Genomic DNA, 23,309 nt, shown 5'->3' with positions numbered 1-23,309 from the left:
AGGAATACTTACTGTGCAAAATGCAGGGGACAGAAGTCAGGGGTGTGTAACACACAGTGTAGGGGTAAGAAGAGTGCAACCCCCCCCCCACAAGCAATACTCTCACCCACTTTATCAACAAAAATCTCAACTCCCTCTCCTGCAAAAAAAAAATCCAGCACTAATCTTTATGCTCACCCTCCACCCCACCAGCAAAAAATAATTTCTCTCCCTCCCAGAACAACCCCTCCCCCCAAAAAAAGAACAAATCCTCTACCCCCTTCCTCAGCACAAGCCCTCCACCCCTCAATTCCTCCTAATACAAATCCTCTTCCCCAACCAGTACAAACCCTTGTTCCCCCAATACCCCTCTCAGAATAAATCCTCTTTCATCACCAAATACTCCCTCCAACCCCCCCCCCCCCAAAAAAAAAGAAAAAAAAGAAAAGAAATCCCACGTCTAACGCAAACCTCTCCCCCTTACCAGCACAATATCTCCCTTCCCAGCACAAATCTTCCACCCCACAAATCCCCCTCCCAGCACAGCTCCTCATTCCAGCACAAATATCCCACCCCAACACATAAACCCCACTCCCAATACAAATTTTCTCCCCAAAATCCCCCCTTCCAGCACAACATGCTCCCCATCCTGGAACAATTCCTCTCCCCTTGTCCTCTCCAGCGCAAATCCTTTTTCCTCCAAGCCCCTCCTACACAAGCCTTCTCCCCAGTTCCATCACAAATCCTTCCACCTAAATTCCCCCTCCCAGTACAAACTCCCCACCCAAACACAAATCCCCCCCCCCCTTCTAATACAAATCCATACCTTCCAACTGTCCCAGTTTATTGTGCCTTTCCTGAGATTTGAACAAAATCTAAGTGTCCCATGAATCCAGGCTGAGTCCTGGAGCCCAGTGCATCAACAAATTCTAGCACTTTGCTCCACTAACTTACCTAGCGGGAGGGCGCTAGTTTGGGCATCCAAGACAAATTCCCTCCAGATGCCATGCCCATCCCCTCTGTGGCAGCTGGCATCTCTTTGTTTTGAGAAGGGGTGTAATAGACCTGTGCTAGGAGGTGCTTTGGAAGAGCAGAGTAATTGTGCTAGCAAGGGGGTGGGTGGTCAGATATGTCCTAGGGTGGCGCTTTGGGAGGGGAGAGGGCTAGTGCTGGGGGGGGGTCAGATGTATGCTTTGTGGTGCTTTGGGAGGGGAGAGAGCTAGTGCTGGGGGGAAGATATGTGCTGGGGGGCACTTTGGGAGGGAAGGGGGCTAGTGCTAGAAGGGGGGGTTGCACATGTGCTGGGGGCACTTTGGGAGGGGAGGGCACTAGTGCTAGACGTGGGGGTCAGATATGTTCTAAAGGGCACTTTGGGAGGGGAGGGGGCTAGTGCTAGAAGGGGGGGTTGCACATATGGTGGGGGCACTTTGGGAGGGGAGGGGGCTAGTACTAGACATGGGGGTTGGATATGTTCTGAGGGGCACTTTGGGAGGGAAGGGGGCTAGTGCTAGAAGGGGGGTTGCACATGTGCTGGGGGCACTTTGGAAGGGAAGGGGGCTAGTGCTAGACTTGGAGGTCGGATAAGTTCTGAGGGGCACTTTGGGAGGGGAGGGGCTAGTGCTAGAAGGGGCTTGCATATGTGTTGGGCGGCACTTTGGGAGGGAGAGGGCTAGTGCTAGAAGGGGTTATCAGATTTCAAATTCATCCCACTCCTCTGTCATATGTCCTCTCTCACACCAAAGCCCCCCCCCCCCCCCCAGCACATATCCTCTTAGCCCCCCAATCACTCCACCAAGTGTACATCTTTTTTTAAAGTTTATTCCTTCCCAGGCACCCTCTCCCCTCCCCTCCCCTGTCCATCGACAGAGCATAGAAAACTTTGTACAGACCTGAGATCAGCACGTGTCCCTGCTCCCCCTCCTCCTCCTGTGCGTGTATAGGCAGCTTCATTCTGCTGTGTGAATAAGACAGGCTCCCGGGACGGCGGGGAGGGGAGACAAACATCTGATGGCCAAGCAGTCATGTCATTCCCGGTGCAGTCCAATCTGAATGATGTATGCAACACAAATTCACACCGCTCTGAACAGAAACGCCAAAATGATGAGATGGATGGGGGCACACCTAGTCCAGGTGCTCTGACTCAGGATGTCCCTCCCACATCCAGAAACAAGCCACAAATGTACATAGAAGAGCTGGTGTTCTGACGAGAAAGGTCCCCCCATCGGAAAGTGTCCACCCTATACTGCGCAGGCGCAGCGCTTGCGTGGTATGGAGGACAGAGGAGACGCCAAAAGTCTCAGAACATGAAAAGCTGTTCATGAGCTCTACACGGCGCCTGCGCAATTAATAGTACATTCTGTCACACGCTCCCGATGCTCGTACAACTCTGCAAGGGGTAGAGTGCCTACAGAATGGGCAGAGCTGATTACAGAACTGAAGGAGTTTTACAACGATGGCCAGAGCTGATAAAGGCGGGTAGTTCAATGTTACAAGCATAACACAAGCAATTTCAATACTGTACTAATTTAATTTTTATTATGCTTATATCTTAACTAGTTGTGTAAACACGCCCCGCAAAGATCCGCCCATTTGAGAAATCCACCCCCACGAGCATCGGGAGCGTGTGACAGAATGTACTATTAATTGCGCAGGCGTCGTGTAGAGCTCATGAGCAGCTGTTCATGTTCGGCGACTTTCGGCGTCTCCTTTGTCCTCCGTACTGTGCAAGCGCTGCGCCTGCACAGTATAGGGCAGACACTATCCGATGAGGGACATTTCTCGACAGGACACCGGCACCACTGGAAATTCAGTCTTCAATTTTATTGTTGTTGTATGACCATGATAAAAGGAACACAGAGATGTGTTTCGGGACGCAGGCGCCTTCACAGAATGGTGTGCCCGGGTCTGAGGCAGATAGAAACCTGAACATATCATTCAAAAACCGGACTGTCTGGGAGAAACCCATACAGGTGGCAACCCTACCTGGAGGGCTAGTGAAAGGGGCAGCTGCAGACAGGTGGGATGGCAGTGCCTGAAGAGGTGGTACTGGGATCAGTGGCCACAGAGAACTTACAAGCTGTTTTACTGCAACTGTGCTACGCAAAGTGGGGCTATGAGTTCCTGTCTGTAATGAGCTATTGGTTATCTGACTGAAAGCCTGTCAGATCATCAAAGTGATTCAGGTGGAGCAAACAAGTATGTGCAGGAGGAAAGTGAAGGCGACTGTATATAGGTGTATATAGGAAGATGTCCCTGACATTTGGGCATCCCATAACCTCCCAGAAGTGGGGGAATCCAAGTTCATCTGCAGTCCCTATGGGGGTGTGCTACACATGTATGATAGTCCATATGTGCACTGCTCTACCCAAAAGCTTGGGGAAGTGGTCCTCTGTGACCTGGAGCCAGTGGTGGTGTACAGTTAGCTTGGTAAGTGTTTATACACACATACCAAGTAAATTGATTACCGCAGTATTTAATAGTTTATTAAAATGCATTATTAAAAAAATATATTTCATACTACTTTAAATCTCAACTCCAGACAACTCCTTTCCACCCCTCCTTCTCACCCTGCTATAACTCATCCTGCCAGGTGTTTATTTTTTCTTTGCTGGTGGAGCAAATTATACTCACCCCAGTCCCCCCATTTTAATGCCTGGCTGAGGGGACATCTAATCCAGCACCACAGATGCAGCCAAAGCCACTGATTCAATCACCTCAGGATAACATTGGTCCTCTTCTGGATTCTGAGAGGTAGTGATGTGGACACCTGAAGAAGGACCCCAGCAGGAAGTAAACAAAGAGGGGAAGGGCCCAACGCTAGAAGATCATGCAGCCACGGCTTTTGGTACGTGAAATAAACATTCAAAAAGTTTTTTTTTGTTTTTTTTTTTAATCTAATGCCTGCAATCAGGGATAGTAGGCTGGGAGGGATGATCATTTTATCCCAGAGTTGAGTTTTAAAGGAGCTGCTTTAGTCCCAGAGAAGATACTAATGTCATACCCTATTTATGGTCATTGACACCATTTCTTTTACATTTATGTATTTTAAAGATGAATAAAGTTGTTTTAATGGTCCTTTTGCTATTGGAGTCCTGCTATTCTTTCCATGCAAACATTTGTGTATGGGTGGATGGAGCTTACCTTGATGTAGCCTGCATAAGAAAGCACAATTTCCTCCCTGTGGTTTTCTATTGGTCCTATGATAGGATGACACCCTATTGAGCGCGTATATAGACCTCTTGTTTTTGAGGTCCACATATTTTCTTTTGCGTGGAGGTCGTGCCGATTTTCTATTTCATAATCAAGGTGTACACATCCTTAAAAAAAGACTGGACCAGTTGCCTCCTTACATACACACTGCTAATGTCTTAGTGCAGACACATTTGTCTGTCCAGACAGTAACTACCTCTGGTCCTTCACAATATCCAAATCTCATTCTTAAATGTAAGTTGTGGCTTATTTGTTTGGGTCAGATGTGTCAGGCTTTAAACTGCTTTTGCAGCCCATAGGAGCCATGAATGACTCTCTCTCTTGTGGGCAACACCCACCTATCTCCAATCAGTTTCACGCCCATGCAGGGACCCATTCCCTGCTGAAACAGGCACGATCTACATCTTTACATGGTAACAGACCATCCATCAATCACTGCTGTTAATATCATCCCCTAACATGGAAACCCTGAAAAACTGGTTATTTCTGCTAGCTTGCTTTATCATTGGGATGTACTGGGGGCTATGCTCTGTCTACATCCATTTTTAGTTGTATTACTTTATTGTTTAACCACTTGCCCACCAATGTATGTTTGTAAATGGCTGCAGCTGTTAGCTTGGTACCGTTTTTAACAACCAGAGAAGGGCTTTCAGATAAAAGTGATCCGGCTGGCCTTCCGATCACTTTTATGGTGCTCTCAAAGTTTACCTTCGCCAGCAGCACAACCTGAGCTCAAACAGCTGCACTGGAGGATAGGAGAGACATTGGGGGACCTGTCCATGCTATCCCGTAGGGAGCTTGTTAGCCCCTAGTGATAGCAATAAGGTAGCAAAGTAAAGTAGAAAAAATAAAAAGTGTAAAATAAAAACAAAATAATTTTATAAAATAAAAATAATGTAAAATTTGTAAAGCATCCCCGTACACACTCCATATAAAAAGCGCAGCATAGGGCGAGCACATGTATGTAAACATCAATTGCACCACATATGTGAGATATTTTCGCAAAGGAGAGAGAGTAATTCTTCTAGGGCCATAATTCATGGTAAACTCTCAATTGATAACCTGTAAAGGTTTTAAAACATCACGTAAGGAGAATTTGGGGTACCATATTTTTTTGCAATTGCACAGACATGTGCAATTTTAAGGCTTGACATGTTTGGTATACATTTACTCGATGCAACCCAATATTTTATATTTTTTAAAAATGGTATACTATTGTGTGTTTGCACGAAAATTAATTTTAGTGTATTTTTTTCCTAAAAATATGTGTTTGATAAAAAGCTGCACAAATATTGTGTGACATAAAAAATTGCAACTATCACTAATTTATTCTCCATGGTCTCTGCTTCATGAAATATATACTTTTTTGGGAGGTTTACATTAATTTCTAGTAATAAAATGCAGATTTTATCATATGTGCAAAAAAACCCCAACAAATAAATAAAAAATTGCCCCAGTAGAAAAGATTACTGGTGTTAGTGCTGTAAATCCCTCAGGACTGAGGTTGGAGTGAATAGCTAATTATTTAGCTATGAGGCCCCATTGCCAAAAATTGTTCTCCAATACAGAAATGTCCTTCCATATCACTGTCACAAATAGTCATAAACTTTTACTGGGAGGTCTATAAAACAATCTGACCATTTGGAAAGCACCCAAGTGGCAACCCTGTAGGCTTGCAGATAATGAGGAAACAGTCAAACCTGGGTATCTTGCAACCTCTCCAAATCATGCAGTCCAGCAACTGCCCGCAACAGTTCACGGAACCGTCTTCTGCAATACAAAACTGAGTTATAATTCAAATAATAGTCTTATTTCACTTATTGGATAAACTGACATCAACCACGCTGGCCACACACATTTCAATCATGAACTAATTGCCAAGCCTTTAAATAGTTGGGTATACTTGATAATACTACTCACTTGTGTGCAACACAGCTGGCAGCTGTTAGGACAAACCTTGTTGTCACAATCACCCCGCTGCAGAAGTGTTTACTACCAAAACTTATGCTGACGTGCCAGGGCCAAGAGTTTGGAATGGCTTCCTCCGCTGCAGTTATGCTCTGGTTAAAGAACATAGGTAGGATCGGAGCAGCTACACAACCTGTGTCTAAGACAAAATAAAAGACCCAATAAGCAAGTGTGGGGAGGGGAAATCCTTACTGTAAACATTGACTTTCTGATCATTTTCTTTAAGATGGAGTTTGATCTGCTTATATTTTGCTTTACCTTGTTCTTCCTCCCACCACCCTCACCAACATGCCAGGTAGCTACAACAAATGTGCTCAGTAGGGAGATTACCTTTCACTTCCTGTCCCGATGGCAATTGTTTTTGAGTTTGTTTTTTTTAGCCCTCAAGAAATCTATGAAGATAAATTAATTCCACTTTTTAGGACTGCTGAAACATTGTATGAGCTTTGTCTCAGACTGTTGTAGACTGGTATCCCTGATTATTTAAAGCATTGTCTAGGTGACTAGTTGTTAATTAGATCACTGTTAGTTGTTCCTTAGATGTGCTAATGAGGTTACTGTTTTGTCAAGGCTGGGCTCTCAGCCCTCCCTTCTCTGTGCTCAGGTTGCTCAGCTGTCGGTTAATTGCCAGTACTCATCGCTCCACAGTGGCTCATCTGTTGATCATCTCCTGCTCGTCAGTCAAGCCCACAGCCAGCCCCTTTTGGCTATTTAAATTGCCTGGTTCATTTTTTCAATGCCTTCGCCTTGGTCAACATATCTAGAGACTGTCTGCTGTGTTCCTGTTGAAGCCTGGCTGATGTCCCTTCTGGTTCCTGATCCGGTCTGCTGCCTCTGACTACGCTGATCTCTGGCTTCCTGATATTCTGGCTTGTTCTGACTACCCAATTTGGCTACTAAGCTATGTTTTGACTAAGTTTACTAGTTGTACAATTTTTACCATTGTATTAAAAATTGTGATTGTGTTTGCATTTTCTGTCTCCGTCTGTTTCATGGTTCTTGACAGTAGGCGAAGACCATGAATTCAGAAGATGCAGGCAATCCACCTAGTGGTAATATTTTTTTCAGGTTGAATGAGCAGGATCACCGCATGGATCAGTTTGCCATAGCGTTACAGACCTTCCTGATTCACACTGCTTACCTGGCTCCTCCCACTGTGGCTGTTCCGGTACAACCCGTGTTGCAGGCCACCCCTGCTGCTGCTCTCTGTGCAGGCACCCACCTTGAATATTACCTCTGTAAGAGGTATGTTTGGTTCTGCTCCGCTTCCCCAGGGATTTGGGGTAATCCAGTTCAATGCAGAGGGTTTCTCAACCAGATTGGCATATGCTTTGAGATGCCGCCCCAGGCGTTCCTCACAGACAGACGCAAAGCAGGCTTTAATATTTCTTTGTGAGTGTAAGTAGGTGACAAGTGATGGCGTCAGACAATAAGAATATATATGAATGAGTGAAGAGTGGATATATCACTCCAATCAGTAAATAAATGTATAAGAAAGGTATGGAGCCATCTCACATTAAACCTTCATCAATTAATATTGTGACAATTCAATGTAACCCAGCAAAAATAGAATAATAAAATGGGATAATAATTTAGTGGCTAAGAAACAATAGCAAAAATATACATCTGTGAAAAAAAATCAGTCAAGAAACAGTCCAAATTAATTAATTCTATATAGCTTCACACAAAGTAAAAGAAAAAGAGTCCAATCACCGTGATTCAGAGCAAAAAAACCTTCAATGAGTGATCCACCATAGATTATGCATATAAAATGCACACTCACCGGAACGGAACTTTAAATCAAAAAAGCCTGGGTCAGTATATGATACATCTCATTCAGCAATACAGATGGAAACTGATTCCTTTCACTTTGATGGAAATTGAGCATTCGCTCAGAAAAAAAGATACAAGCATCATTGCGCAAACATGTTTGGCAACAGTGAATCCAAGCAAACATCAAGGTAATGTGCACTTACATTAGGATGTGCTATAAGTTAGCACCGACATGTATGGCTTTGGGGTAGATAAGCACGCTGTATGTTCAGCCACGGCGTGCGTACCAAAGCAGCAGGGTAAGGAACCGGCGAAACCGGATATGACGTCAATGGTGAGTGGACATGCAGCCTCTATGCATTTCGTGTTACCCGCTCTCCACTGAAGTCATATCCGTTTTCACCAGTTCCTTACCTTGCTGCTTTGGAACGCACGCCACGGCTGAACATACAGCGTGCTTATCTACCCCAAAGCCATACATGTCGGTGCTAACTTATAGCACATCCTAATGTAAGTGCACATTACCTTGATTTTTGCTTGGATTCACTGTTGCCAAACATGTTTGCGCAATGATGTTTGTATCTTTTTTCTGAGCGGATGCTTGATTTCCATCAAAGTAAAAGGAATCGGTTTCCATCTGTGTTGCTGAATGAGATATATCATATACTGACCCAGGCTTTTTTGATTTAAAGTTCCGTTCCGGTGAGTGTGCATTTTGTATGCATAATCTATGGTGGATCACTCATTGAAGGTTTTTTTGCTCTGATTGGACTCTTTTTCGTTTACTTTGTTGAAGCTATATAGAATTAATTCATTTGGACTGTTTCTTCACTGATTTTCCACAAATATATATTTGTTATTGTTTATTAGCGACTAAATTATTATCCCATTTTATTATTCTATTTTTGCTGGGTTAAATTGAATTGTCACAATATTAATTGATGAAGGTTTAATATGAGAAAGCGCCATACCTTTCTTATGCATTTATTCATTCTTTTTTTGCTTTCTGATAGAGCCTTGGCTTGGGCAAACCCTCTATGGTAGACGCAAAAATCCATTGTACTGAGTAACCCAGAGTTTGTGGCTTCCTTTAAAAGGGTATTTGACGTTCCCACATGCTCCACTTCTGCTGCCAAGAGCCTCATGTCCATCAGAGTACGAGAACTGTTGCCGATTACACCATTGAAATCCGTACTCTGGCAGCAGAGGTCGCTTGGAACAATGAGGCCCTCGTGGCTGCTTTTTTTCATGGTCTCTCAGATAAACTCAAAGATAGCAACTCGAGACATACCTCCAGATCTGGAGAAGTTGATCACGCTTGCAATTCTCATTGACTCGACTACGAGAGAGACCTTCCTTTAAGGGATGCTTGAGGAAGCCTCCTGTACGTTTGTCTCCGTGCACTGCAGTCCCACCCTTGCCTCCCTCACCTCCCATGCCTCCTGGTACCGAGTCTGCCAGTGAAGTAGAACCCATGCAGTTGGGCTTCACATGTCTCTCTGCAGATGAGAGGGCTTTTAGGAGGAGGGAGAGATTGTGCCTTTATTGGGGCCATGCAGGTCACTTCTTGAAGTCTTGTTCTATCCTTCCGGGAAACGCTTGCACCTGAGGTCCAGTAGGGGACAGATCTTAGGTGGCATTGTTATGCCCCCAGTTACCTTGAAGGATAAGCCTCTAGTTTTGGTTACCCTTTCGTGGTCTGAGTCGTCCATCGATACTCAGGCTCTAATTGACTCTGGGGCTGCAGGCGTGTTCATAGACAGTGCCTTTGTGTCTAAGCACTCAATTCTGCTGCAGCTTCGTGCCACTCCACTTGCCATTGAGGCTATTGATGGGAGACCTCTACAGCCTGCCCATGTGAGTCATGAGACTGCTCCTTTGACCATGGCCGTAGGGGCTCTTCACCATTAGATAATCCAATTTCAAGCCACTTCCTCTCCTCATTATCCAGGGGTTATTGGTTATCTTTGGTTATAGAGGCACAACCCCTCATTTTGGTTGGCTTCATACTGAGGTTCTTTCCTGGTCGCCACAATGCAGTAAGACATGTTTTCAGAAAGTGGCTAAGGTCTTGTGCACCTGTTCCCTCTCCTCTTTGCCAGAGGAGTATTGCAAATTTAGTGATGTCTTTGACAAGGGTCAGGCCGGTAGTTCACCTCCACACCGGTTGTATGATTGCGCAATTGGCCTTCAACCTGGTGTTATGCCTCCCCATGGCCGGGTTTACCCTTTGTCTGTCTCAGAGGATAAAGCTATGGAGGACTATGTTGCTGATGCACTTTCCCAAGGTTTCATCCGCAAATCCTGCTGGAGGTGGCCTCTTCTTTGTGAAAAAGAACAATGGTGAACTGAGACTTTGTAATCGATTATAGGGGTCTCCATCGCATCCTGATTAAGAACACCTAACCGGTTCAGTTGATTACAGAATTATTTGACCGCCTCAAGGGAGCAACGGTTTTCACGAAGCTCGAACTGAGAGGGGAATACAATCTTGTGAGGATCAAGGAGGGCGACGAATGGAAAACTGCATTTAACACTAATTAACACCAAGACAGGACATTACGAATACCTCGTAATGCCATTTGGTCTTTGCAACGCTCCTGCAGTTTTTCAGGAGTTCATCAACGATGTCCTCCGAGATATATTGCAGCAATGTGTGGTGGTTTATCTCAACAATATTCTCATATATTCTAAATCCCTAGAGAGCCCCCACACAGATGTCTCCCGTGTGCTACAGAGGCTGACAGATAATAACTGTATTGTAAGTTGGAGAAGTGCGAGTTCCATCGTGAACAGGTTAAAATTTCTGGGTTAAGACATTTCTACTGCTGGTTTTTCGATGGACCCAGAGAAATTATCTGCAGTTCTACAGTGGCCTTGGCCCGTAGGTCTATGTAAATTACAACGTTTTCTTGGCTTTGCCAATTATCAGAAATTTAATCGGAACTTCTCTCTGGTCAAACCCCTGACTGATATAACCAGAAAGGACGGTAACCCACAGAATTGGTCTCCGGATACCATTAAAGCCTTTGAGTCTCTCAAGGCTGCCTTTGTTTCAGCTCCTGTGCTGGCACATCCTGATCCTACGCTACCATTCATTCTTGAGGTTGATGCATCTGAGACTGGAGTGGGGGCCCTTCTGTCTCAACATCCTACCTCAGAGTGCTATGCATCCTTGTGGCTACTTTTCTAAGAAATTGCCTCCTGCAGAATGCAAATATGAGATTGGGGACAGAGAATTGTTAGCTATCATTTTAGCTCTTAAAGAATGGAGGCATCTGCTCGAAGGTACCAATGTGCCCGTCCTCATTTTGACGGACCATAAAAATCTCACATTCTTGTCTGAGGCTAAATGCTTATCTACCAGAGGAGCGCAGTGGGCTCTTTTTCTGTCAAGCTTCAATTACATAGTCTCATTCTTACCCGGTATTAAGAATGTAAGGGCTGACGCATTGTCGTGACAGTTTTCCTCCGCTTCCAAGATTGAGTCGGTGCCTGTTCCTATATTACCTCCCGATCACATTCTGGCTACTGTACGCACCAGTCTCACCTCACCTTTGGGTGACAGAATTTGTGTCACTCAGATCCAGTCTACTCCCGAGAAACCTGGTGAACGCTGCTTTGTCCCTGAGAATCCACGCACTGCTTTGCTCCGGACTTACCATTCTGCCAAGACGGCTAGCCACCCAGGGAAGAGTCAACTCATTTGGGCTATTATCTCAACAATCCTGGTGGCCTAGTCTCCGCACTGATGTAACCACCTTTGTAGCCATTTGTTCTGTGTGTGCACAGAGTAAGACACCATGACACCTTCCAGTGGGCCTCCTATAACCCATACCAAAATGGAGAGAGTCCTTGGACCCACCTGTCTGTGGATTTTATTGTGGAGTTACCCAACTCCCAGGGCAACACAGTTATTCTTAAGGTGGTTGACCGGTTCTCAAAAATGTCACATTGTATTCCACTAAAGAAGTTGCCTACATCTTAAGAACTGGCATCCATTTTTGCTCAGGAGATCTTTCGATTACATGGGCTACCCGAGGTTATCATGTCTGACAGGGGTACCCAATTTGTCTCCAGGTTTTGGCGAGCCTTTTGTGCACAGTTAGGAATTAAGATTTCCTTCTGCGTATCACCCACAGTCCAATGGGGCCACAGAATGAGCCAAACAATCCTTGGAGCAGTTTCTATGCTGCTGTATTTCTGACCACCATAACAACTGGTCAGACCTCCTACCTTGGGCAGAGTTTGCTCACAATAGTAACGTCAATACCGCTTCCCGATTGTCTCAGTTTATGGTGAATTATGGTTTCCAACCATCCATGATGTCTGACTCATTTGTTCCTCAAAGAATTCCTGCATTAGAGGAGCATCTCCGCGATCTTCATTCCACTTGGGTGCAGGTCCAAGGGTCCTTGTAAGGTGTCAGTGAGAGATACAGATTCCATGCTGACTGCTGACGCCTACCTGCGTCTTCCTACAAGGTTGGGGAGAAGGTCTGGCTGTCATCTCGCAGCCTCTGACTCCATGTTCCCTCACTGAAACTGGCACCACGATTTATTGGGCCTTTCCGTATTCGCCGTAGGATCAACCCAGTGGCTTACGCGTTAGACCAACTTCTAACATGCGTATTTCAAATGTTTTTCATGTCTCCTTATTAAAACCTTTGATGTGCAACCACTTCACCACCTCTGTACCACGTCCTCACCAGGTGCAGGTCGAGAACCATGAGAAGTATGAGATACAATCGATCATCGACTCCCGTAGGTTCCGTGGGCGCATACAGTACCTGGTTAATTGGAAAGGGTACGGTCCGGAGGAACACTCTTGGGTCTCATCCTCGGACATACATGCTCCTGTCCTCCTCCGTGCTTTACATAGACATTTTCTCCTCAACCTGGTGGTCCTCTGAGGGGGAGGGGTCATTGAGTAGGGGGAACTGTCAGGGCTGGGCTCTCCGCCCTTCCTTCTGTGTGCTCAGGTTGCTCAGCTGTCGGTTAATTGCCAGTACTCATCGTTCCACAGTGGCTCACCTGTTGATCATCTCCTGCTCGTCAGTCAAGCCCATAGCCAGCCCCTTCTGGCTATTTAAACTGCCTGGTTAATATTTTCAATGCATTTGCCTTGGTCAACATATCTAGAGACTCTCTGCTGTGTTCCTGCTGAAGACTTGCCTGGCTGACAGCCCTTCTGGTTCCTGATCCTGTTTGCTGCCTCTGATCTCTGGCTTCCTGATTTCCTGGCTATGTTTTGACTACGTTTACTACTTGCACCATTTTTACCATTTTATTAAAAGGTGTGATTTTTACTGCATTTTCTGTCTCCGTCTGTTTCATGGTTCCTGGCATGTTTACAGTTTGCAGTGTTAGGGTAATGTGATCAGGCCCTTACCTGATCTTGTGTGCTATATATGCTGTGTGAGTTTCCAAAAAAAGAGTTCCACTGTATCTTGGCGAAAGCACCCAGGCTGGGTGCCAGGTGTTCCGTCACAACACTCTTCTCATTTCTCTTAGTACAGGTTTGTTTTAAAATGGTATTAAACCCAAAACCAACAATGTACTATATTGTAGCTTGCCAATCATTAGAAGTGGTGGCGGCATTACTTATCTATTTTAGGCTTTTTAACCCTCTGGTGAACTGGCCAGAAACACACCTTCTGTATTAAAGTGGTTGTAAACCCATTATGCACACGTCACAGTGTCCTCTCTGTTTATTAATGTAAAGTGCTCCAGTGTCTGCATTTTATAAAAAAAAAATGCAGCTATATATTTGTTTACAGAGAGCAGATCGGCGCTCACGTGACCCACCACCTCTCTCGGCCTGACAGCTGCAGCGAGCGGGGCTGAGGATCCCTTGCTGATGTCAGACAGGAGGGGAGGAGGAGAGGAGGAGAGAGGCGACGAGTCATGTGATTGTCGATCGGCGCTCTGTAAACGGGTATATAGCTGCATTTTTTTTTTATAAACAAAAGCAAAAAGGCGCCTCTAAGTGCAGAGTTAAAAACTCTTAATATCCCCAAAAAGCGTTAAAAACACTTACAGGATCTGAAGTAAAGGGAAGTAAAGGGAAGTAAAGGGAAGCATGTCATATGTTCATAGAGCAGGTGGTCCGGCATCAGGGGGGTCCCTAGTATGTTATGAATTCCCAAGGATGTCAATGTACAGCAACAGAATATCCCAGGATGGCCAGCAGGTGGACGCCTACGGCTCTAGAAACACTGGTAGAATGATTGCGCTGTCAGGATCAGTGAAAAACAGAGGATCCCGGATGCTGATTGGCTTGATGAAGGAACCAATCAGTAGTTCCGAAATGCGTCCCATTTTGATGACTATTTCCGGTTTACGGTCCACGCTGGTTGTTGTCCCCCTCTGCTGACGTAATTTCCGGGATCCTCTGTTCCTCGCTGATCCTGACAGCGCGATTGTTCTACCAGTGTCTCTAGAGCCGTAGGCGTTCATCTGCTGGCCATCCTGGGATCTTCCGCTGCTGTACACTGACATCCTTGGGAATTCATAACATACTGGGGACCCCTCTGATGCCGGACCACCTGCTTTATGAACATATGACATGCTTCCCTTTACTTCAGATCCTGTAAGTGTTTTTAACGCTTTTTAGGAGATATTAAAAGTTTTTAATTCTACATCTAGTAGTTTGTATGACCTCCATGATTTGTAAGGACAGCAAGATTGTAATACAATCAATGAAATGCAGCTCCCTGACACCAGCAGCACTTATGCAGCCCCACAGAAGGATACTGCCACTGCCATGTTTCACTGTAGGCACCGTGCATTTTTCTTTGTACTCCTCACCTTCGCGATGCCATACAGTTTTGAAGCCATCCATTCCAAAAACATCTATCTTTGTCTCGTTACTCCAGAGTACAGAGTTCCAGTAGTTTTCTTCTTTTTCAGCATGGGCCCTGGCAATCTCTAAGTGGGCTTTTTTACGTATGGGCTTTAATGGCATATGCCATTCCTTTGCAGTGTATGCCGTATTGTGTCACAGGAAACAATCACCCCAGTTTGGCTTTCTACTTTTTTAGCCAACTGCAGTGAACTTTCATGGTGATTTTCTTCAACCCTTCTCATCAGAAGACACTCCTGTGAGGTGTCAACTTCTGTAGGCGGCCTGGACACAGTGAGATGGTTGCAGTTCCATCTTTGTTACATTTTTTGTATCACTTTTGCTTCTGTATTCTGACTGATAAGTGAAGCTTTGCTGAACTTGTAGCCTTCACCATTCTTGTGTAAAGAAATGATTTTGTTTCTCAGGCCTTGTGACATTTCCCTTCCATGTGGTGCCATTGCTGACAGCATGAAATTGAAAGAGATTTTCTTTGTTAAAACGGAAGTCCCGCAAAATTTTTTTTTGTAAAAGTCAGCAGCTACAAATACTGCAGCTGCTGACTTTTAAAATAAGGACACTTACCTGTCCAGGGTGCCCGCGATGTCGGCACCCGAGGCCGAACTGTCCCTCGGTCCTCGGATGCTGCCGCCGCCATCTTCGGTAAGGGAATCAGGAAGTGAAGCCTTGAGGCTTCACAGCCTGGTTCCCTACAGTGCATGCAGGAGTCGGGCAGCGCAAACCGGATGGTCCCTGTTGTCTCTGGGATCCATGTGTTTCCCAGCAGACAGCGGGGGGGGGGGGACTCGCTATGGCAGTAGTTCCGCCACTGGAAGCCACCATCACTGCGGGAAAGGGAGGGTGCAACACAAGGGGAAGCCCAGGCAATAGGGGGAATCGGCACAGCAAGCAGTGATTAGGGTGTGCCGCATGCCTATGCACTAAAATACTCTTACAATATAAAAAATCATTTACCAGCATCTGCAAGTCTGTTTCCAGGGTTTGATTGCTTATTTGATCCTCCAAAATCTGTAGGTTTGCTCTCCGAGGCTGTAATGTTTTAAAAACATAGTAACTAGCATTTTAGTACAATGATTATATTATTAATTTATTATACAGGATTCATATAGTGCTAACAGCGTTTTTCAAAATAAAGGGAAATGGTACAGTTACAATACAATTCTTTACAAGAGGGTTAAGGGAGCCTTGATTGTTAATTGCTTTTAACATTCTTATATATTGGATTTTTTTACACACACACACACACATATATATATATATATATATATACAGTATATAATATATGGAAATAAAGAGACTGTAGATAATGGCAGCAACCAAAGCCCGACCTTACAGGTTCCATATATAAATCTTTTGTATAAACCCCTGTGCCTAGTGAAAAATATGTGTTTAAACCAATTTAAAATAAAGTGACCAGAATAAATTGAATAAAATAAATGAGAAAGCAGCAATGCACAATGTGCCTGAATACAGACACTAACAACAGATCAAATATGTGAATAATATTCAACACACTAAATCAGGTACAAAATTATATATATACACCTTTGTGAGTGAAGCAAGTCTCCTCCAACCTACTCACTGGTGCAGTAGAGGTCTATCAAAAGTAGCTGCTAAGAGGTGGTGGCCGATTTGCACTAATGCTTGGATAAACGTTTCGAGTTTGACAACTTTGGATAATTGCACAAGTCACTTTAATGGTGATTGAAGTGGTATTTTTAGCCACCTTCAGGTATACTCCTTTGTCAGAAACATATATACCCACCCACTTTTGGGATTGTGGAGAACCAGAGCTCTACCGGGATGTTTCTGTTCTACAAGCAAGTTACCAAGGTAACAAGCCAGAAACAGTCAGACAACCAATCACTCACATCCTTGGACTCCTGGCCCCACTTATAATAAACAACACCTGCAATGCAAAGAAGCATGTCAAACTAAGACAGATAGCATCTATTTTTTATAACCATGAGTTCCATATTTTACTAAACGTATTTGGGCACTCTCACCCTTTGAAGGCGATTTTGTATTTTGTTACATTATCATTGACAAGTTTATTGATGTATTGCGAGTCTGGGTTTTGCCAATGTAGCAGAATCACCTGGCATAGACCAGTAGCAGATGAAATATAATCCTACGATAATTCAAGGGGACATGGTCCTCCAGAATGCTCAATAGGAAAATATAATTTTCTTTGGAGCTATGCAATTCAAGTATTTCTTCAAATGGCATATAGCAATGACCAAGAGCTTTCAATTTTTTAACCGAATATGGGATATTTTGGCAGTTTTATCTCTGCATTGCACAAAGTTGAAATGAAGCAGAAGGCCCAGTGAACAGTCTGGAGTGTAGTAAAGTCTATGTATAAATTAGAACTGTATCATTTTCTCCACCGTCAACTGAAAACAATATGAAACAGTGTACATATTGTTGGAAGGCAACATGATGTAATACCATATTTCTGGAGTTTCTTTCTGGTTGATACAACCAAGCCTTTGCTTTTATGGGGCGGTCTGGAATGTCTTTGTAGCATATCTGAAAGAAGAGATCAGGCCTCCATCAAGGCTCCGGACTGTCTGTTGTTATAACGCAAACTTGAAAGGGACCATAGCTGACAGATGATTGATGAATGTCCTGCTACAGAAGATCAAAAGATCAAAGGCATTGAAGATTGACCAGGATACATAGACATGGACAATGCTGCCCCTAGAGGCCAATACAGCAGGATGGACAGTAATATAATATATTGAGGAGAACTGCCCCATAAATATGTGATCCGTCAAAAGTATGGATGGGATGGCAATGGGGTTGGGTCTGGATGGTGTATGATTGAAGTATAAAAGGACTGAACAAGTCAGAGAGCCTCTTCTCTCTCTACCCTTTGGCTCTTGGCTTGTGCCTGAGCCTCATGGCTCTCTCTCCACCATTTTGAGCCTCATGGCTATCTCTCTACCATTTTAAGTCCAGCCGAGGAGAGCGTGTAATAAGTATCTTTGATGTTCTTGTATTATATGTTTTGGTGTTATATGCTTTGCAATATCTTTCTTTAGTATTTTCATGTTAGCGTTTTCCTATTTTCTTGGGAAATAAATAAGACTTTGTATTATTAAGCAGTGTGCTTGGTTTCATAGCTAACCTTGTATTATTGTGATATCAACAGTAACATGTGATCAGAGTTTTAATAGACTAGCTAACTATAGGAATAGACAAGGTAATACATAGGTGCAATAGATAGAGGGAATCCGTAATCACCCTTGAATAATTTTTATTGTACCAATTACTTCACATATGCATATGTATGTATAAAAAAAGTGCACACAAATGATCTAAAAGTGAACTTAAACAATATGAACAGTGTATAGATACACATAAGTATACAAATGTAATAAACCTTTAAAGGAAAAATAATATACTAAGTGTCATATCGACAAATGTGCAGATAAAAATTATGTGAATATAGTCCAATGGTAATGTGTAGTGCAATTCCGTTTAAATCGGAAATGATTTATTTATAAAAAGGAGGAAATACACTCACATTTTTGTTGATAGAAAAGTGCTTAGAATAAAACAGTGACTTCAGCAGTGCGTTCCGATGCATTTCGTCACACAAGACATCATCTGTTTTAACGGGATTACACTATGTGCCTACTTTTTCTTCCTTTTTATAAATATAAAACCTACCCCATTGAGGTTTACTGTTGGAGTTGGTCTTCTGGTTGGAGGTCGTGTCCATTGCGACAGTTCCCCTTTAATGTGTAGCCCTACAAGCCTGATTGATCCATTGGGTGTACACCCATTTGGGTTCAATTGTTCTGGTAAGCCTTTTGATTCTCTGGTGGTGGATCACTTATCAGCAAATTAGGGCACGTTTTTCTATTTCACACACTCAGTTCAAGTGTCAACTATTTTGAACGATGTTTTGGATATTTATAATTTCATTGTTTGGTTCACTCTTCCAAACATTAAGGATTTGTTTCCCTTCACTTTGGACATTAACATTGGACATTATTCACATAATTTTTATCTGCACATTTGCCAATATGACACTTAGTATATTATTTTTCCTTTAAAGGTTTATTACATTTGTATACTTATGTGTATCTATACACTGTTCATATTGTTTAAGTTCACTATTAGATCAGTTGTTTGCACCTTTTTTATACATACATATGCATATGTACACTGTTTCATATTGTTCTTCATATTGTTTTCAGTTCACTTTGAGATCAACTTTTAGTGCTGCACTTATCTTTCACATATTTTCTAAATTTTTGCAATCGATCTACTGCTGTGCTAGCTGCTTTCTTAACATTGTTTGTAGACAGCACAGTAAATCTGTTTTATTTCTTCACATTGTTCTCCACTGTATAACATTGAGGAACCAAGTTTGCTTCATCTTCATCCAGTACTCTTGGGAAAATCTATACAGCCCATATTTTGCTAAGAGTTGATAAATGTTTGAGGTCCGGCTGCCCGAAATAGGTTTTAGATGGTAGTGGACACTTTGGACTGGGTTTGGTCATAAGTAACTTTTCTTGAGTACTAATTTAAAGAGTGATACTAAGAGATAGAAATTGAGATCTCATGGCCTGGTAATGTATCTATAAAACTATCTGTGTGAATTGCATCTGTAACTGCAATTGTTCAAAACTCTTGAAGGTACTTTAATGTGAGAAGTGAGAATATATTTAATTCCCGGGCCCACCATGTTGTACCTGGATGGACATAAATCTTTGGTTGCTCCACTAGGGTAAATTAGGTGAAAAATGGACTGGGCCATGTCAGAATATAGACAAGGCCTTTTGCCAAGCACGGAAAACCCTTCCTACATGTAATAATAGTAGTACTTAGCGTCAGATTACGTAGTAAAAAAAAAAAAGAACCAATTGTGGCTGCATCCACTGCAAATACGGTGTAGTGGGAAAAATGGGGGTGGGCCAGTCCATCATTTGCTACTGCAGCTTGGAAGACCATGCCAGGTAAGATTGGGAGCCACTCTGGATAAAGGAAGAAATAAGGGTGTTAAAACGTTCAAACCACTGTTTGGTAAGTATCGACGAGGCTTTAAACCAACAATTCTCAATCTTTTCAACATAGAGGAACCCCTGAAATAGGCTTCCAGTCTCAAGGAAACCCTGATAAAAATTACTATATCTACAACTCATTAGTGTGATAGTCAGTGGGAAGAATGGTCCTTATACTTGTGAACATTGGGAAGTATTACCCTCTTACAAATATCTAAAAAGATCATTGGTGTCAGTTGGAACTTATTTGAGAGGCAGAAATTTCTCATTGCTTAAGGAACTCCCAGCAACTTCTGGAGGAACTCTATGGTTCCAGGGAACTCTGGTTGAGGAACCCTGCTTTAAACAGAAACATGAATTTGGATAGGAAGATCATTTTAATGGGATTGATCCTGCAGATAAGGTTCAGTGGTGGGGTGTGACATACCTAGCCGGGAGAGAGACTTTTGGAGGGGACTGAATTCTAGCCTCTTACCGACCAATTATGGGCCCTGGCATTTGGCGGAACGCTGCTCTTTGTGAGCTGTATGCCTGGGGACCCTTGTGGTGGCGTTACTTTAGATTTGCGTCCATATCCCCCCAAGAGACACAGACTCTGGGGACCCTGGATTTTCCATATTAGAAATAGTGGCCGATTCATATTGCTGGGACAAATACTGTTAGGAGATGCTGATGTCAATTCCAGCCACCTGTCTGTCTGTCTGTTGCCTGCTAGAATGTGTTTATTGTAAATAAGTCCAGTATGGGATCTAAGAGTCATTAGATCCCCATTGTTGTTTGTGTTAATCAACTCTGCTATTGTGTGAAGAAGAGTTCTGTGTTGATTTGTGACAATGTTGATTGTGCTTTCTGAGCTACAAGACGGCCAGTCTGGCCTAAAGGTCATGACTGAGTCATCTAGGCTGTCTAAAGGGATTAGTTAATTAGCCCATGTTAATTAGGTTTCTGGTCACAGGTGTATGTTCAGAGTAATATGAGCAGGAGGTATGCACCTCCTCTTTTACTGTATAAAAGAGCCTGTATTCCATTCAATAAAAGAGATCCCTGTTTGAACTTACATACAGCCTGCCTGGTGTTTGTTCTGAGCTATCACAACTGGATTCGAACGGCACATAGCTGTAGTTCAAATCCCGGAGCATCGGATGACTGAACCATCAGACGTTGCGATCTGCAATCTGATTCAATAGCCGCAGAGGAGCGTCGGGAGAGTGGAACCGAGCGAGCAGGGGCTCGTTACATGGGGACCCCCATAACTGTAGCTAAGGTTCCATTTGTTGAGAAACTGGGAGGATGGTGAGGGTAGGAAAATGTGTTACTTATTGTGGATCATTGTTCCAAGGTATTATAATACTCTAAGACTCTCTAGACCCTCACCCCTTTTAAAACCATGTACCCCTGTCATTCTCCTTTACAGCACCATATTACAGGAAAGTCTACAATTACAGTGTTAAATGTCTTACATTGATCACCATGGAAGGAGATTTTTGCTCGAAACCCGATATGATTGCCACGAGAGTCAGAAGAAAATATAATCTGCATTATGTTGGAGGTGCTCTCGACTGGATCAGGAATGGATTTTCCACAAAACCTTCCTACAAATGAACACATACTTTGTAAACAAAACTTTGAATTATCTGGCTTTTTGATGTCTTAAGTCATCACACAGCAGGTCGGCCCCTAACTCACTCTCTTTTAAAGAAATGCTTTGTCCTTTTCCATGCAAGGCAAATTGACAGTGTCTCTGGAAAGTGCATCCCGTGGCCCCCATATACTTACCTAACCTGCCCTCTCCCGCAGTTCATTGCACCTTCACGGCTGGTAAGAATACCCCAAACTTTCAGGTATGGAGGAGCATGTGACCTGCAATTGTTAGGCCCAAGCACTGTCACATGACAGGAAGAGACATCGCTGCTACTCCAGGTTCCCAACACACACAATTTTACTGCCAACTGCAGAGGAGCAAGGAGATTATACAGGAAGGCTTTTAAAAGATGTCCTTTGCAGAGATACTACTGGCATGGACTAGGTAGCAGTGTCTCATTAAGTATTTTTTTTGTTGATTTAAATCTTTTTAACCATTCTTAGATAAACTGTTTTTCATTTTTGTTCATTCTTTTTTTAGCATAAAAAATACAAAATTTAAAAAACGCCTTTATTTCACTTGCAAATAAATCTTCAAGATTGTACCAAAATTTAATTTTAGTGTCATTATAAATGGCGGCATTTTACCATAAAATCAACACTTTTTATCTGTAGTAATATGTTATGGTAAATCCCGGCTTTGGGATGGAAGTAGGAACCCTTGCAGTGGCCCCTCCGCAATGCAAGAGTTAAATGCTTGTTACCCCTAGGGCAAAGGTCTCCAAACCCTAGCACATAGGCCACATCCTGCCCGCTTCCAGATTTTTTTCGACTCCCTAGCTAGGGTAAGTGGTGTATCCTCAGTGCACTGACTGAGGATTAAGCTTAGCAAAGACTGTCTATGGTCTCTGCTTCTGATGTAATTGAGCACTCTGGGACGCTAAGGTAAGGGGGCACTCTGATGGGGACAAAGATGTAAGGAGGAACTCTGATGGGGACCCTGATGTAAGAGGGCAACCTGATGGCCAGTGCCTGGACAAGGTCATCCACGCCCAGGGCAAAGTGATACATAAGCAGTATTTTATATTTACCTGTCTGGAAAAAAATTTGAAAAAATATTATATCATTTTTTTCAGTCCTGGCCATCACGGATAAAGAAAGAGAATATCTACAAAACATCTACACATTCCTTGCAAGGGAATATCCATTGCTGCCAATGTTTATCATATAGAATATAACATTTATTATTATATTACATTTCTGTAGAGATTCCCTTTCTGGGGTGCTCAAAGTACTTTATCTGCGGTTGAAACTGCCAACTTGTGAACAATCACTACAACATCATACTAGGACCAATTGACCTACTAGGTCTATGTAATGTGGAAGGAAACACAGCCTAGCACAAGGAGAACATGTAAACTCTATGCAGATAGTGTCCTGACTGGGACACTAGGGTTCTGGTGCTGCAAGGCAGAAATCCTAACCACTAAACCACAGATTATGGTTTTGATTTTTCTGGTTCAGACTTGCCCTGTAGTGACATGCTGAGTACGATAAAGAATGATTCAATGCTTCTTTCCAGATTTACAGACATGGGGATAGCAGAGACTGCGGTAGGACAGTAAACTCACCTGCCACATCAGTTTTATCCACATCATTATAAATGAGCACATAATCAAAAACACAGCCTTTACTCTGTTCAACTTCAAAGACGATAAACGTGACCTAGACAACAGAGAGTGAAAGCTGAGCAGTAAATAAAGTGCGAATATTGAACCTTCATGTAGCCAAACTGAGATAACATCTATTGTATTAAGAGCCGTCTTTAACACAGGGAAAAAGGGCAGCTGCCCCAGGCCTAGTCATTTTTGTGGGGCTCAAAGCAGCTGTCCCTTGAGCCAGCGCTGTTCGCAA

General features: G+C 43.3%; 1 protein-coding gene across 2 annotated transcripts in view; it reads right to left on the bottom strand.

Moving 5' to 3' along the window:
• The window catches only part of LOC141112051 (ovochymase-2-like), a 202,047-nt gene that overhangs the window by 53,584 nt on the left and 125,154 nt on the right, over positions 1-23,309 (bottom strand). For both annotated transcript variants that reach the window (XR_012236517.1, XM_073604441.1), the window contains exons 14-18: positions 23,027-23,120; positions 21,275-21,406; positions 15,748-15,822; positions 6,109-6,295; positions 5,889-5,958 (exon numbers count right to left, since the gene is read on the bottom strand). Coding sequence is in view for 1 of the 2 variants with exons in the window: in XM_073604441.1 (XP_073460542.1) it covers positions 5,889-5,958; positions 6,109-6,295; positions 15,748-15,822; positions 21,275-21,406; positions 23,027-23,120 (558 nt within the window). In the remaining variant the exon portion in view is untranslated. The remainder of the gene's footprint in view (positions 1-5,888; positions 5,959-6,108; positions 6,296-15,747; positions 15,823-21,274; positions 21,407-23,026; positions 23,121-23,309) is intronic.

Source organism: Aquarana catesbeiana, linkage group LG11 (genome assembly GCF_042186555.1).
Source record: "Aquarana catesbeiana isolate 2022-GZ linkage group LG11, ASM4218655v1, whole genome shotgun sequence".
In the NCBI taxonomy this organism is placed as follows: Eukaryota; Metazoa; Chordata; class Amphibia; order Anura; family Ranidae; genus Aquarana; species Aquarana catesbeiana.
This window is presented reverse-complemented; position numbering and strand designations above follow the sequence as displayed.